Below are 14,138 nucleotides of genomic sequence, written 5' to 3'. Positions count from 1 at the left end.
CTGAGATGCAGGAAATGGTGTTCCGTGGAGGGCAGGGGGGGGAGGGGGAGGGGGAGGGGAGAAGGGTGGAAGTGGAAAACAGCCCCATTTGCCATTCCCCAGTCTGGTAATCTGTTCTTAGAAGGGCATCAGCAGACTCAGAACTGGAACCCAGACTCCCTTGACTTAGCCCAGACTGTCTGACAGGCTAGAGGCCCTTCAGCTCCCTGGCACTAGCCCTGGGCTATGATGTGTCTGGAGGAGGCTTCTTCTGAGAGCAGGCCCTGGGGAGAAACACTACTCCTCAACTGGCCCCAGATGCCCCCTCCCATCTCTGTGCTTTGGATCAGGCTGTTCCTTCTGCCTTGAATGCCTTTCCTGGCAAACTCCTACTCATCCCTCAAAACTCAGCTCAAACTTCCCTGCCCCTGGGAAGCTCCCTGGACCTTCTCAGACAGAAGGAATTCCTCCCTCTCTCCTCTGGTACCCACAGCTGTTCTGCAAGCTTCCTGGTGGCACTGGCCACTTTGTGTCTGCCCGGACAGTCACTCGGCTGTCATCTCTTCTATGTGGCAGGCTAGCTCAGTGCCCAGCCAACTTACGCATGTTTTGTGAATGAATCTCCAGCTCTTTAAGAATGGGATGGGGAGGTGTTGCACACCTTACTCCCCTCCATATCCCTGTGCCCAGCAGAGCTTAGCTGGTGGAATGTTTTTATAATTGCCTTGATTGGAGCAAATGGCCTTCAGCCAAGTTGTCTCATCTGTAAAATGTAAAGGGAAGGAGCTAACTACTTAGTCCTAATGCCTGACTCCCTAAGACAGTAAAGCCTGCATGCCTTTGTAAGAGAGAAAGTACTGTGCAAACCACAGCATGGCTTATACACATCAAGGACTTTGTAAAATGGCAAGCGGCTTTGTGAAAATGTGAACTGTGACCTGTCTGAGACTCAATGTAAGAGCTGATAATTAGCTCATACAACCTGTGATAGAAGTTATGGGTGGTCTCGACCGTCCCCAGCACAAGTGTCCCTCCTTTCCATCCGTGTCCTCGCTGGCTCCAGTTCTGTCCCTGTCACTGTCCCGCAGTGCCATGTGTCTGGGTGGGGTCAGGGTCTGTTCTTGGGGCTATACCACAGACCTCCTCTTTGTCTGTTCGTCTGTCTCTCTTCCTAGGCGTACTGTGTCACCGCTCTCCACCCCGTCTCATCTACCCTTGTTCTAACTGGCCACCGACAGTCCTGGTCGCCCTTAACCACGTCTTCCCCCTATTTCGTGTCACCAACCACTGCCCTGGGGCCCCAGAACTGCCACCGAGGACGCCCACCCGCCTGCCTGCCTGTCCACCCTATGGCCCCTTGAGCCCAACGTTGGCCCTTGGGGCCCTGAAGACACTCCTCAGGCCCCAGCCCGCCCGCCTGCCTGCCTGTCCACCTTCCGCCAGGAGTTGACACTCTCTGGTTCCTACGTTACAGCCCAGCCCCTGGCCCTGCCCGAGAGGAGGGCTTCTGGCGTGTGTTCGGTGAAGCCCTCGAAGACCTGGAGTCATGTGGTCAGTCAGAGCTGCTGAGGGAACTGGAGGTATTGCCACCTGCCCCGAGGCCTGTGTAGGGGCACCTGGGTCTGGGCACTCTGGTGTGTGTGCCATGGGAGGCAGGCATGTTGATGTGACGTGTGTATGCTTGCATTCATCTGGGCACCCTCTGTGTAAAGGGGTCTTCACACACACAGACTGTGCATGGACACACGTGCAAGTGTGAGCGGTGTGGTATTGCACGTGAGGTATGTGGATGTGGACTATGCCTGACATCGTGTGTGCACTGAGAGCATGTGTGTGTGCATGTATGTGAGCACGTCCATACAGAGTCTCTCTCCAGAACATATGTGTCTCAGTGTGCATGTTTCGGTGTCTGTCACCTGTGTGGGTGTGTGTAATATGTGCATGTGGTTGTGGGCATGCCCTGTGGAAGGGTGAGAGTCCATGGGAGACCTGAGGTGAATGCAGCTTTGTGTAAAGTCAGCATTGCCCGTGGATGGAATAGACTGCCCAGGGACATCTACAGAACATCTAGTGAAGTCTCCTTCACAGAGCACTACAATTCTGAAAGCAATTTGATTTCATTTAAGTCTTCACTTTACCTGTGTTTTTCCCCCTTTATAGTCCTAATATTGTTGATTGTAGTAATTTTTTTTCCCCATCAGTTTTGCCAATTGCTATGTTCTTTGAAGAACCTGTGTTTGGGTTTGTTACTAATGTCTCATGTTTCATTATTTTCTATTTTATTCATTTCTGTGGTTAGATTTGAATACTTTTCCTTTATTTATAGCTAAGTAATGATACTTTTCCTGGTTTCTTAGCTATTTAATTTTTAGTCTTTGGGGGGTCTAGCATAGTGAACTTTTTTTTAAAGCTATGAATTTTCCTGTAAGCACTGCTTTGGCTGTATCCCACCAGTTTTGATTTGTGATACTTTTATTATCCATTCAAATTAAAATATTTTAAAGATTTCCACTGTCATTTTTACTTACAGAAAATATTTTAAAGATTTCCACTGTCATTTTTACTTACAGAAGTGGAATTTTTTAAAATTTTGAATTGCATACTTTTGTTTTAGTCCAATTCATATTGATTTATATTGGCCAAACAATTTTATAATACTTCTTTGGAGATTTTAAAGACTTCTTTCTTTGGAATTTTTTGTTAATAATATGATAAAAAGTCCCCTCATAATTGTGAATTTGGCAATTTCTCCTTGACAGTCTATTAATTTTTGCTTTCTATCTTTTGAGATTTTATTATTAGTTGCATATAAATTCATGATTGCTATAACTTCTTAGTAAATTTTCCTTTCTGTCATTAATCAGTATTCTCTACCTCTATGTGCTTTCCACCTTAAATTTCATTTTGTCCCATAATACTATTGTTAAATATAAGCTTTATTTTAGTAGTTATTTGCCTGTCTTAATTTACCATATCATCATTTTAAGCACATCTGTTGTGTATTATACATAGCTGATTGTCTTTTTATTAAAGACAAATTTAGTCTATATTTATTGTGATTACTAATATAATGTTAATTCTAGCCTATAATTTATACTTCCTATTTATCTTGTTTTTTTATACTTGTCCTGATTATCCATCTTTTCTTTTTTCCTTCTGATAAATTTTCATTCCTGTTCACCTTCTTCGCACCCTCCAATCTGGAGATCTAAAATTTTATTTGTAGTCTTTTAGGGATTATCTTTAGCTCATTTCATTTTTAATTTTTTGCTTTCTAACATTAAATTTTTACATTTAAAACTCTTCATTATTGTAGAAGGGCTACATAGGTATGAAAAATTAGATTAGCAAGTTATAATCAAAAGTAAAATAAGTAAAAATAAAACATAATAACACACCACTCCCCCCACCCACAGATCACCACTGTTACTGCTTGAATGAATATATAGGCATTTTAAAAATAATGATATCGTGATGTACATACTGTTTTTTAATCTGCTTTTGCAGTCACCTACTCCATTTCTTCAATATATTTTAATCTCTTCTAATACAAAATCATATTCAGAATTCAGATTTCCTCAGTTGGACCCAAACCACCTTTTGTATTTGGTTTGTCCAAACCAATGTTTAATAATCCATGCTTAAACCTGGTTATCCTGAAGTCTCTTTTAATTTTAGTCCAGTGCCTTTTTAATGATACTAACTTTAATTTTTTTTGTTTATCAAGATAAAATTCACATATAATAATTACCATTTTAACCAATTTAAAGTGTATTAATATAGGGGCTTTAGCAATCATCACCATTATCTATTTCCAGAACGTTTCTAGTACTCAGAAATTAAACCTTGTACATCCCAGTTCCTCCTTTCTCCCATCCTGAGCCATTCCTGTGTACTTTCTATCTCTGGATGAGTTTATTCCGCATAGTTTGTAGAGGTGGAGACATGCACCCTATGGCCTTTTGTTTCTGGCTTTTTTCACTTAGCTCCCTGTCGTACCTTGTGTTAGTACTTCATTCTTTTTTAAGGCCAAATAATATTCCATTGTATGGCCATATACCACAACACTGAGTTTTTTAAATAACCAGGCCAGTTGACCCTGCCTTAAAATTTCAACATCTTTTCTTAAGTTGGTTTTTCATTCTTCTTTGTTTGAAGTACTCCTTTTTTGTTGATTTTCTTCTTCCTCTGCTGGTGCTGGCTGTTTTTGATGTTGTTAGTAGAGACGGGGTCTTACTCTGGCTCACTGCTGCTCAGACGGGTTTTGAACCTCTGAGCTCAGACAATCCACCCGCCTCGGCCTCCCACAGCGCTGGGACTCCAGGCGTGAGCCACTACGCCTGGCCAAGTTGATTTTTCTAACAACGTCTAATGAATACTTTTGTCCTCCTCCTGAAGAAAACAGTTACTATAGAATGCTTTCACTTCTCTCCAAACTGTCTCATGTCCCAACTTGTTTATAAATTACTCAAATTCAGGAATGTGGGGTTTTATCAGAATTTTTGGCCAGTTTATTTGCTTATCATTTCTTCTTTCTTCTTCTGGGTTCATCCTTTAAGGTATTCTTTCAGAAAGAATATCTTAGGTTTTGTGTTCTAAAAATGTCTTTCTTTCACCCCCAGCTCATAAAAGATATTTCAGTTGACTACAAAGTGAAAACTTTACTCAGGGCTTTGAAGATACTTCTCCATTGTCTCTGGCAACTGTTATTGTTGCTGTTAAGACTCATTCTTCTGAAAGTAATGGGTCTTTTCTTTCCTGTAACTTTGTTTTGTTTTTGTAGAGACAGAGTCTCACTTTATCGCTCTCAGTAGAGTGCTGTGGCATCACAGTTCACAGCAATGTCCAACTCCTGGGCTTAGGCGATTCTCTTGCCTCAGCCTCCCAAGTAGCTGGGACTACAGGTGCCCACCATAACGCCCGGCTGTTTTTTTGTTGCAGTTTGAACCCGCCACCGTCGGTATATAGGGCCGGCGCCCTACCACTCAGCCACAGGCACTGCCCAGTCTTTCCAGTAACTTTGAGGAGCTCTCTTTCTCTGTGATAGTTTGCTCTTCTGCTCTGATGCCTCAGTGAGAGTTTGTTTTTATACATCTTACTAGAGACTTAGTCTGAAGACTTGTGTTTTCCTTTTATGCTGGAAAATTCCTGGTCATTATATTTTAAATATTGCCTCCCTCTTATGGGCTCCTTCTGGACTTCTGTTAGGTGTGGATGGGACACCTGTCTTTCCTGCATTATACTTCATGTCTTTTAACTTTTTATTCAAATTTTCTCTGTGCTAGGTACTAGCTGTTTTCCTTAATTGGTCTTTTAATTCACTAATTCTCTCCTTGGCTGTATTTATTCTACTGTTTAACCCATTCTTATGTTGTGTTTCAGTTTCTACATATTTTATTCCTACAATTTATTTTTCAAATCTTTGTAGTCCAATGAAAATGTCTTTTGCTTTTCATTTTTTTCTTATTTTTTATGCAATTTTAAATAGATTTGCTTAAAGTTTCTCTTGATTTCTTTATCATTTCTAATTCCCTGAGTGTGAATTCGCTTATTTATGTCTATGAGAAGGTGGGCTTTTTCTTTTTCTTTTCTTTCTTTCTCTCTCTCTTTCTTTCTCCCTTCCTTCCTTCCTTCTTTCTTCTTATTTTTGTTTGTTTTTGAGACTGAGTTTCACTTTGTCATTCTTGGTAGAGTGCCGTAGTGTCACAGCTCACAGCAACCTCCAACTCTTGGGCTTAAGTGATTCTCTTGCTTCAGCCTCCCACATAGCTGGGGCTACAGGCACCTGCCACAGTGCCTGGCTATTTTTTAGAGATGGGGTCTCTCTTTTGCTCAGTCTGATCTTGAACCTGCGAGCTCAGGCAATCCACCCACCTAGGCCTCCCAGAGTGCTAGGATTACAGGCTTGAGCCACCACACCCCACAAGGTGGGCTTTTTCACCTTATCTTTCCACTTGCTTCCAGCCATGGTCCCTCCCCTAGGTACACCGCCTGTGCTCTGTGCTGTTGAAGAGTCTCTGAAGTAGTTCCTCATATGTTTTTGCTGGGGCCTTTGAATGTGACCAGTTCCAGACCAGTTTTGACATTAATTTCTTACCTCAGTGTTTCCGTGCTATTGTGGAAGGCAGATTCTGGCCTCACACTTATGCAGAGGTCAAGCTAAGGGCTCTAGTCTGTCATAGTGATTTCTCAACCAAATTTCGTCCTGGTGGCTCCCTTCTGTATCCCTGTGCTGGTGGTCAGAAATTTTGTGGTTCCTTTTCAAGAAAATGACATTCCCTGGCTTGTCTTTCCTTTCCATGGCACACTAGCTCCTACATTCACATCTGGTTCTTTTACCTTCCACAGGCCACTGGTTCTACTCCTGATCATGGCCGTCTCTGAATTTCCTTTCTTACGTTCAAAGTGTTTATTTAAAAATTATTTTTTAAATCTACAACCTCTATGTGTTTGGAAGGAGGTGTGAACTTCCTGTATCAGCTCAGTCGGCATTTTAACTGGAAATTCTGGAATTCTACAATTGTGGGGGCCAAGAGTAGGTAGTACCTGCCCTCCTTGATTCTGTGTTTTTTTGTTGTGTGTGTGTGTGTGTGTTTTTTGGCCAGGGCTGGGTTTGAACCTGCCACCTCCAGCATATGGGGCTGGCGTCCTACCCCTTTGAGCCACAGGCCACTTCTGTGTTTTAATCATTCTTTTATCCAAAGCGCCTGAGTCTCTTTTCTTTCTTCTTGAACCCCGGCTCTCCAGGAAGGGGAGGACCCGTTGTAAGATGTGAAAGGTGCTTTCCTCCTCCTCACCCAGTAACCTTTCCCCTGTTTTCCTACCTTGTTCCCCACTGCACCCACACAGTTTGGTCCTGAGACAGTTGTTATGTTAATCTGCCTCCCCTCAGAGGATCTCTGAAAGACCGAAATTCCTCCTTCTTTGTCAGATGTCACTGTGGACTAATAGTGGCAACTCAGATATTGCGATGGGCGGGGGAATGTTTTAAGTCTGGGGAGATACCTGTGTGCCTAGGAGATCGTATGATGCCCCAGGCAAGGGGCCCATGCTCCTGGCCTGTGGATCTCCCAGTCTGAGTGTGCAGACATCTCCCTCAGGGCTACAAACGCTCAGCGCTTAGCTTATAGCTGGGTGGCATTTCTGCCTCTGCTCGCCGCTCCCTCAGTATGGCCATCCACTTACCTCTGAGACATGTCATAACTGTGCTCTTTCTCTCTTTCCCCACCACCACCATCCCTGTGTAGAACACCCTGTCTTTTGCTTTGACAAAGCAAAAGCTTAGATGGTCCCCATCAGGTCTCCCTCCCGGCCTCCATTCCTACGGCTACAGTCCAGTCTCCACGTGGCAGCTGGAAGAAGCTTCTAGATGCACACATCTGACCATGTTGCCTCCCACACTCCTGCTTTGATCCTCCAGGGTCTCCCTGTTGCTCTTGGGAGAAAGTTCGCATTTCTTTTCCTGTCGTCTACAGGCGCTGCAGGGGCTTCGCATGTACCGTTCCCTCTGCTGGGGGCTCTCTTCCCCCACACCTCTTCCATCTTATCTTTCAGATTTCAGCTCTAGAAGTTTTCCTACACCTGACACCAGACCAGAGCCATCTGTCCTAGGCTCTCGCTTCCTGTGTACCTCACCTCTGTAACACTTATTGCAATGTATATTTTTATTGCATTTATGTTTGAGAGTAACAATATAGCAGAGAAATTAAGAGCCCTGACTTTGGAGCTTAGAGCTTATCTCTTTAAGCCTCAATTTCCTCATCCGGAAAATGGTATTTACTCACCTTCTTCAATGGTACGGAATGAGTTATATGTGTAAAGTCCTGAGAACTGAGCTAACACAGAGTAAGTGCTAATAATTAAGCACCATTGATTAATTATTCTGACGGTTAGTCTGCCCTGCACCCTGCCACCTGAGCCACAGGAGGCAGGGACCACGTTTATCCTATTCACCACGGTGACCAGTGATAGAGCATCTGAGAAGAGGGCTGTGTCCCCACAGGCCTCCATCATGACGGGCACTGTGCAGAGTGTGACTCTCGAGGGCAGGTCCGGCCACCAGCCCCGGTGCAGGGGCCAGGAGATACAAGCTTCCCCAGAAGAGATACAGGAGCTGCTGCTGCCAACACCCTTGGAGATACACAAGGTAGGTACAGGGGCCTGGACCCATGTCCTGGTGCTGTGAGGACCCACTGCTGAACTCCCGATGGGCCCCGATTCTTCTCCATCATCAAACAGGGATTTTCAACTTTTGTCATTTGCATGACGCACACACACTCACCCACAGGCACGCTCGTGATGTTCATTAGGCTATTCATATTTTTCATTTTTTCCTGTGTATCTTATATGCATATGTATCTGTACACACATGCAGCACACACGTATATTATAGTACGTGTGTTTACACAGCACTCTCACGTATATTACACCTTTACATCACTACTTGAAATGAGAAGCCGGCATCTGTGCCATGTATTGGTCCCTATAAAACATGAAACACGGAGGGGCACAGCCTCTAGCTCGGCAGCCTCAGACGCCGCTGTGCCTGCAGCCAGCTCTTTGGCCAATGCAAGGTGAGCGAGTGTTAGGGGTGGGAAAAACACACCGGAAGACTTTCTCCCTGATGAGAGCAAGAGCAGCAGAAAAGAACTGGCGGGGAGAGCGTTCCCATGAGACTCTTGCACGCTGGGAATGGAAGATGGTGGTGGAGAGGAAGGGCTGGTGCATAGCAAAGGCTCTGGGCAGGATGCTGGGGCAGTGGGCCTGGGTTTCAGCCAGCAGGGCCCGGGTCCCAGGGGCACTGCCTGCCAGACCAAGGGACTGGGCTGCCAGACCAAGGGACTGGGCTACTGTGGGAGGCTGGGGCAAGGGCCAGCGTTCCAGGGCCCTCCTCCTCTTCTGCTCCCAGGTGACCCTGCACAGGGACCCCATGCGGAATGACTTTGGTTTCAGCGTGTCAGACGGCCTCCTGGAGAAGGGCGTCTATGTCCACACTGTGCGCCCTGATGGCCCAGCCCAGCATGGGGGCCTCCGACCCTTTGACAGGGTCCTTCAGGTAATGTTGGGACCCCACAGATGGAGTGGCTTTGTTGCCTAGCCTGAGGGTGGGGAAAGAGCCCCACTCCTATCATCTCTGAACCAGATGATACAAGCTGTATTAGTCAGCTTAGCCTTAGTTACATCGCAGGAACAAACCACCCCAACCCTATGGTTGAACATGCACTAACTTTTATTTATGACTTGCATTCCATGTCCACTGTGGGCTGGCATAGGGCCAGCCCCACCTGGGCTGATGGAGGAGTCACCCATCTTGTAATTGTCCTGAGACTTGTGGATTCCTCAGACTCCACTGAGGGAACAAGATGGAAAATTGCACCTGGGATTTTTTCTGCCTTCATCCAGAAGCAACACTTGTCACATTCCTTCCCAACCTATTGGCCAGAACCAGTCACGTGACCAGCCTCACTGCAAAGGAACCTGGGAAATGGGAGGCATCTCAAGCTAGGCCACATTTTCCCAGCTTGGGAGGCCGCCCATGGCTGCTTTTGTGGGGTTTTTGTCCCTACTTATGCTAAATTTATTTAATTCATCTTTTCTCTAAATTGATGAGGCTTTTTCGACTTACATTATTTTGAAAGGAAACTTTTTCGTCTCAATGAAGAATGAGAACCTTGGTTGAATAGAAAGTCAGTGTGAAAGACAAATAAAATAGAAACAAGTGATGTCATAAAATTCTAGGCAGGAGGCTCTCTGCGAAGGTGGCTTGAAGGTGTTAGAGGGGAATGAAAGACACATTAGCACCTGCCTGGGACTTTCTCTGATAAAACCTAAGCAGAAGGATTAAAGAGGGTTCAGTGAAGAATGACCTCTGTGTGTGAGTGTTGGAGACGGACCCTTGTGTCAGGGCTGGGCAAGGCCCATAGTTTAGGAGCTCACATGATTCTCACCCCTCCCACCCAGCTGAGCTGACGCCTTGGCTCTGTCCCTCTGGCTGTGCACCGTGCAGGTCAACCGCATTTGCACACGGGACTTCGACTGCTATCTGGCAGTGCCGCTCCTGGCTGAGGCAGGCAACGTCCTGGAGCTGGTCATCAGCCGTAACCCGCTGGCACAGGGCAGCCGAGCCCCCCGAGTGCCAGGTCCCAGCAGCCCCCGGATGCTCTGAAGTCAGCCCCTGGACTGCAAAGGGGCCACACAGGCAAATCCTGGCTCCCCACGGTGGCTGGGCTGGGGAAGTGGCCACTCACATGTCCATCTGTGGTCTGGCAGGCTCTGAGCCAGGGATGAGACTTGGTTCTGGTCCCTGATTCTATGGTGACTGGAGTTCCAGGCAGTGAGGTCCCTGCCCCAGTTGAAGTGACATAGGTCTTTCCCCAACTTGGGTCTCCAAGATGCCCAGAGGATCCCACCTGAGAGGGGTTGGGACAGATTGCTCAGCCCCGAGAGGAGAGGGCAGGGGATGCCTCAGCTCCCTGCAGGGCTTCTTGGAGAGGTTCTAGGTGTGGGGAATACCTGCTCAGTGTCATGAGCCCTTTCTCCTGATGTAGCCAGGGATGTGGAGTGAGCTGCCTGGGAGGAGCGAGTTCCCTGTCACAGGAGGTAAGCAACCAGGAGCTGTATATCCCCAGTGCAGTCAAGAGCTGAGATGTGTGAGGCGTCGCTGTGGTACAGACATACTGGCTCAGGTAGTTAGCTTTCTCCCAGGGGAGCCACTCCATCTAGAGACCTGTCACCGTGAAGGATACTGTCTGGGTGGGAGCCCAGCTCCTTCCCTTCTCCAGAACTCTGGTATTTGGGGTTTGCCAGTTGAGACCCTATAATTCTAAGTGTCTCATCTCTACTTAAGAGACTGTGAGCTCGGGTGCCCTTTGATCCTGAAAGTGGGTGATTTTGTCATCCCAGTATCTTGGTCCAATACTTCTGTGATTTGAGATATGGCTCCAGGCCCACTTGGCAGGCTCAGCGTCAGGCCTTGGGCTGTCAGCCCCTCCTGCTTCTTTTATGGGACATGTGGCTGCTGATCTGGCCACACTGTCTTCTCTCAGCCCAATCATGTGTGGAAGGGAGTCATTTGGGGACAAAAGACCCAGGAGCTTCCATTCACCTGTCATTCCAATGAAGATTGGAAAACCATGGAAATAGGATATGCAAGATGATACAGCTCCTTTCCAATATCTGAATCAGTGGAGGAGGAGGAGGAGGAGGAGGAGGAGAGAACAGAGCAGAGAGAGAAAACAGGCAGAAGATGTCATGTTCTTTCTCAGACCCGATGGAGACAATGCCCAGAGTGGTCATTCAAGGAAGTTTATTCCCGCTTGAAATCTGGAAGCACCAGCATCCCTTAAAACCATTTCCCTCAATTTCCACAAACCAGAAACTCTTTTCATTTGAAGAAGGGCCCAGACCTCCACCTGAGGTCTGGAGTGCAGCCCCTGAGATGGAGGTTGGTAGGTGGGGTTTAGCCAGATCTGGGGATTGCCTTTGCCCTGACCCAGCTATTAAAGGGGTCTCAGGAAAGTAAGGGATACCACCTTCACCACTGGGGCCCCTAAAGGTTAGAAAATCTCTCTTCAAGGGACCAGAGAGAGAGAGCGAAGAGGCCTGTTCTTTCCAAACGTGAGTCTATTACTTGTTTGATGTGTGACCATCTCTGGGTCAGACCCCTCTTGGTATGGTCAAAGGTGGACAGTCTCTGAGCAGATACAGGCCGCCTGGTCAGGGCCAGAACCATCTCCCCCTTCCCCTGAGGGCCTGCCTCCACTCCCCGAGTTGTGCCCCTTGGTGAGCACAACTCCTGAGAGCCATTAATGCCTATGGCTGGGCTGTCCATTGCCTCTGTTGTCTTGGATTCCTGTGCAAACCTCTGTCCCCTGGTGACAGAGTGCTGTCCACCTGTCCCAGGGTCATCAAGCAAAAGCCAAGAGCCCATAGCTTAGCAGAGATGGGCATGCCACAGCTGTGTGACCTTAGGCAGGTGGCTCCGCCTCTCTGGACAGGACACATTCTCAGGGGTTCTTGGTGTGGGAAAAGCTGCATTGACTCCAGGCAAGGGAAGATGCTCCCTGACTCTGACCCACACGCCTCCTTTCTCGGGCTGAGGCCTCTGCCATTTTCCCAGACGTATGCAATCAGGCCCAGTGGACCCCCCCAGCCACGCCGGCCTTCTCATATGCAATATTTCTTCTGGCTTCTCATGGGGGTGGTTCCTCCCAGACTTGACATTCCCTGAAACCCCTACCCGGTGAGCGTTCTGCCTGCCTATGCATTTTGGGTACAGCCCCTCCCCCAAGACATGTCCCCCGTATACCCTCCAAAGCTGTATTTTTCTCTGGCTGAGATTAGAGCATATTCCTTGTAAAGTATTTTTCTACATGAGGTTTTCTTAGGGCTCTCCAGAAGCACAGCACGCCAAAGGGCTGTACCCAAAGGCACAAAGGCCATTTGGGGCCCATGTGTAAATCTTTGTCCCATCAGAGGTTGCAGTGACTTGGGGGAGGGGTGCTATTGGGATGATTTTTTAAAATAAAATTATTTAAATGCATCTGGAGTGTTTGCTTTTTTAAAAAAAATCATGGATCGGCGAGGGTCAGCTTCTGTGTGGATTTTGTGACATCTCCCCTGCTTTTAATTGATATATTAATTCAAAAAGTCTGCCATTGGCTATGCATCATCCAGCTCCTGGCATACAACATGAATAAGAGATTTAGGTCACATCTGCACATTCTAACGGTAGACAATGGACAAACAAGCAGATCCTATGGAATTAGTTCAAGATATGAAGTATGAAATGGCAACATGAGCTCGAGGGACTGAAGTGACAGCCTTTACTCAGTCAGGGCTTGGGAAGGGCTTCTTTGAAGAGGTGACATTTGTGATGAGACCTGGAGGACAGGACCCATCTCTGTGGACACCTGGAGGAAGAGTGTCCCAAGCAGAGGGCACAGTAAGTGCTAAGTCCCGGAGGTAGGTACTGGCTTAGAAGGTTCAAGGGAGAGAAAAGAGATCTGGAAGGGGCCTAGGTTGAAGACTGTGTTGTTGGTGGTAGGGGTTCATCTGAGGACTTAGGCAGGGGGTTTGCAGGGAAGAGCGACTGAGGCAGGTGAACGGCACCTGCTATATGGAGCCCTGTAGCCTGGGTGGAGAAGGAAGGGTCCAGGAGGGCAGCTTGGGGACTGGCTGCTGCCCCTGCATCACCATAGGGAGTCCAAGGCAGGGTGAGTGGGGGAGTCTGTGGTCCAGAGGGCAGCGCCAGGCCCCACCGTGGGGGCCACAGTCTGTGTGAGCAGAGAAAGAGGAAGATGGGAATGAGCCAAGTCAAGGCACAGAGGCAGCAGCAGTTCATACAGTGTAGCTGCACACCAGCCGGGCACCGCTCTGAGTGCCTCGTGAGAACTCACCCATCCTCCCAATAGCCTTCAGAGGTAGGCTGTTATCATCTCCCCTTACAGATGAGGAAACAAAAGCACAGAGAAGTAACTTGCCCAAAGCCACATGGGTAATAATAATAGTAAAGGATGGAGCCAGGACTTGTGTACAAGCCCTACAGCCGAGACAGAGAGAGAGAGGGAGGCAGAGAGAGGGCATCAGAAAAAAGCAAAAACAGCTAGAAAATGGAGGTGGTGTTTTATTTTAACACTGTTTATAAATAATGAATTACTGAGAAAGGTTTCATTTTTGTTTGTGTTTTTTTTTCTGTGTGGGAAGTTGGGCAAAGGACCCAGCAGGCTCCCCTGACTTTTTCCACTCACAAAGGGTACTAGGAGCCCCTTACCAGGAAGGCTGCGCCAAACACAAACCTGCTCTGTGACCTGAGAGTCCCTGACTGGGTGTTGGTGAGGAAACAGGGGGGTCAGGCGCAGGGCAACCCGGTGAGTCCCTCTCCCCTTGCCCTCCCACTCCTGATTCCTATATTTCCCGCAGAATAACCCTAGGCCGGGATAGAGGGAAAATAAGCCAGCAGATGAGTGCCTGGTGTGAGCATCCGCTTCAGTCATCCCGGCGGGCTTGATGGGGATGATGATTTACGCCAGAGAGGGAAACTGAGGCAGAGGCAACTGGAGCCAGTTCTCTGTTGCACAGGTGGCAGGTGGCACTATTAGGTGGCTAGCTAGAAATCCTGGCTCTTCTGGGGAAGGGGAGGACAAGGACAAGGCCCAGGG

At 47.5% G+C, this 14,138-nt stretch overlaps 1 protein-coding gene across 8 annotated transcripts in view; it reads left to right on the top strand.

Annotated features, from left to right (window-relative positions):
- Window positions 1–12,500, top strand: part of GRIP2 (glutamate receptor interacting protein 2) — a 106,627-nt gene extending 94,127 nt beyond the window's left edge. For 5 of the 8 annotated variants that reach the window (XM_053600155.1, XM_053600151.1, XM_053600149.1 and 2 more), the window contains 4 exons: window positions 1,454–1,559; window positions 7,964–8,125; window positions 8,888–9,034; window positions 9,986–12,500. In XM_053600155.1, the coding sequence (XP_053456130.1) occupies window positions 1,454–1,559; window positions 7,964–8,125; window positions 8,888–9,034; window positions 9,986–10,144 (574 nt within the window). In that variant the 3' untranslated portion in view covers window positions 10,145–12,500. Of the gene's footprint in view, window positions 1–1,154; window positions 1,597–7,963; window positions 8,126–8,887; window positions 9,035–9,939 lie in introns of those variants that run through there. The other 3 variants (XM_053600153.1, XM_053600154.1, XM_053600156.1) reach the window with 3 other exon arrangements.
- The last annotated feature ends 1,638 nt before the right edge of the window (window positions 12,501–14,138 follow it).

Source organism: Nycticebus coucang, chromosome 8, assembly GCF_027406575.1.
Source record: "Nycticebus coucang isolate mNycCou1 chromosome 8, mNycCou1.pri, whole genome shotgun sequence".
Classification (NCBI taxonomy): Eukaryota; Metazoa; Chordata; class Mammalia; order Primates; family Lorisidae; genus Nycticebus; species Nycticebus coucang.
This window is presented reverse-complemented; position numbering and strand designations above follow the sequence as displayed.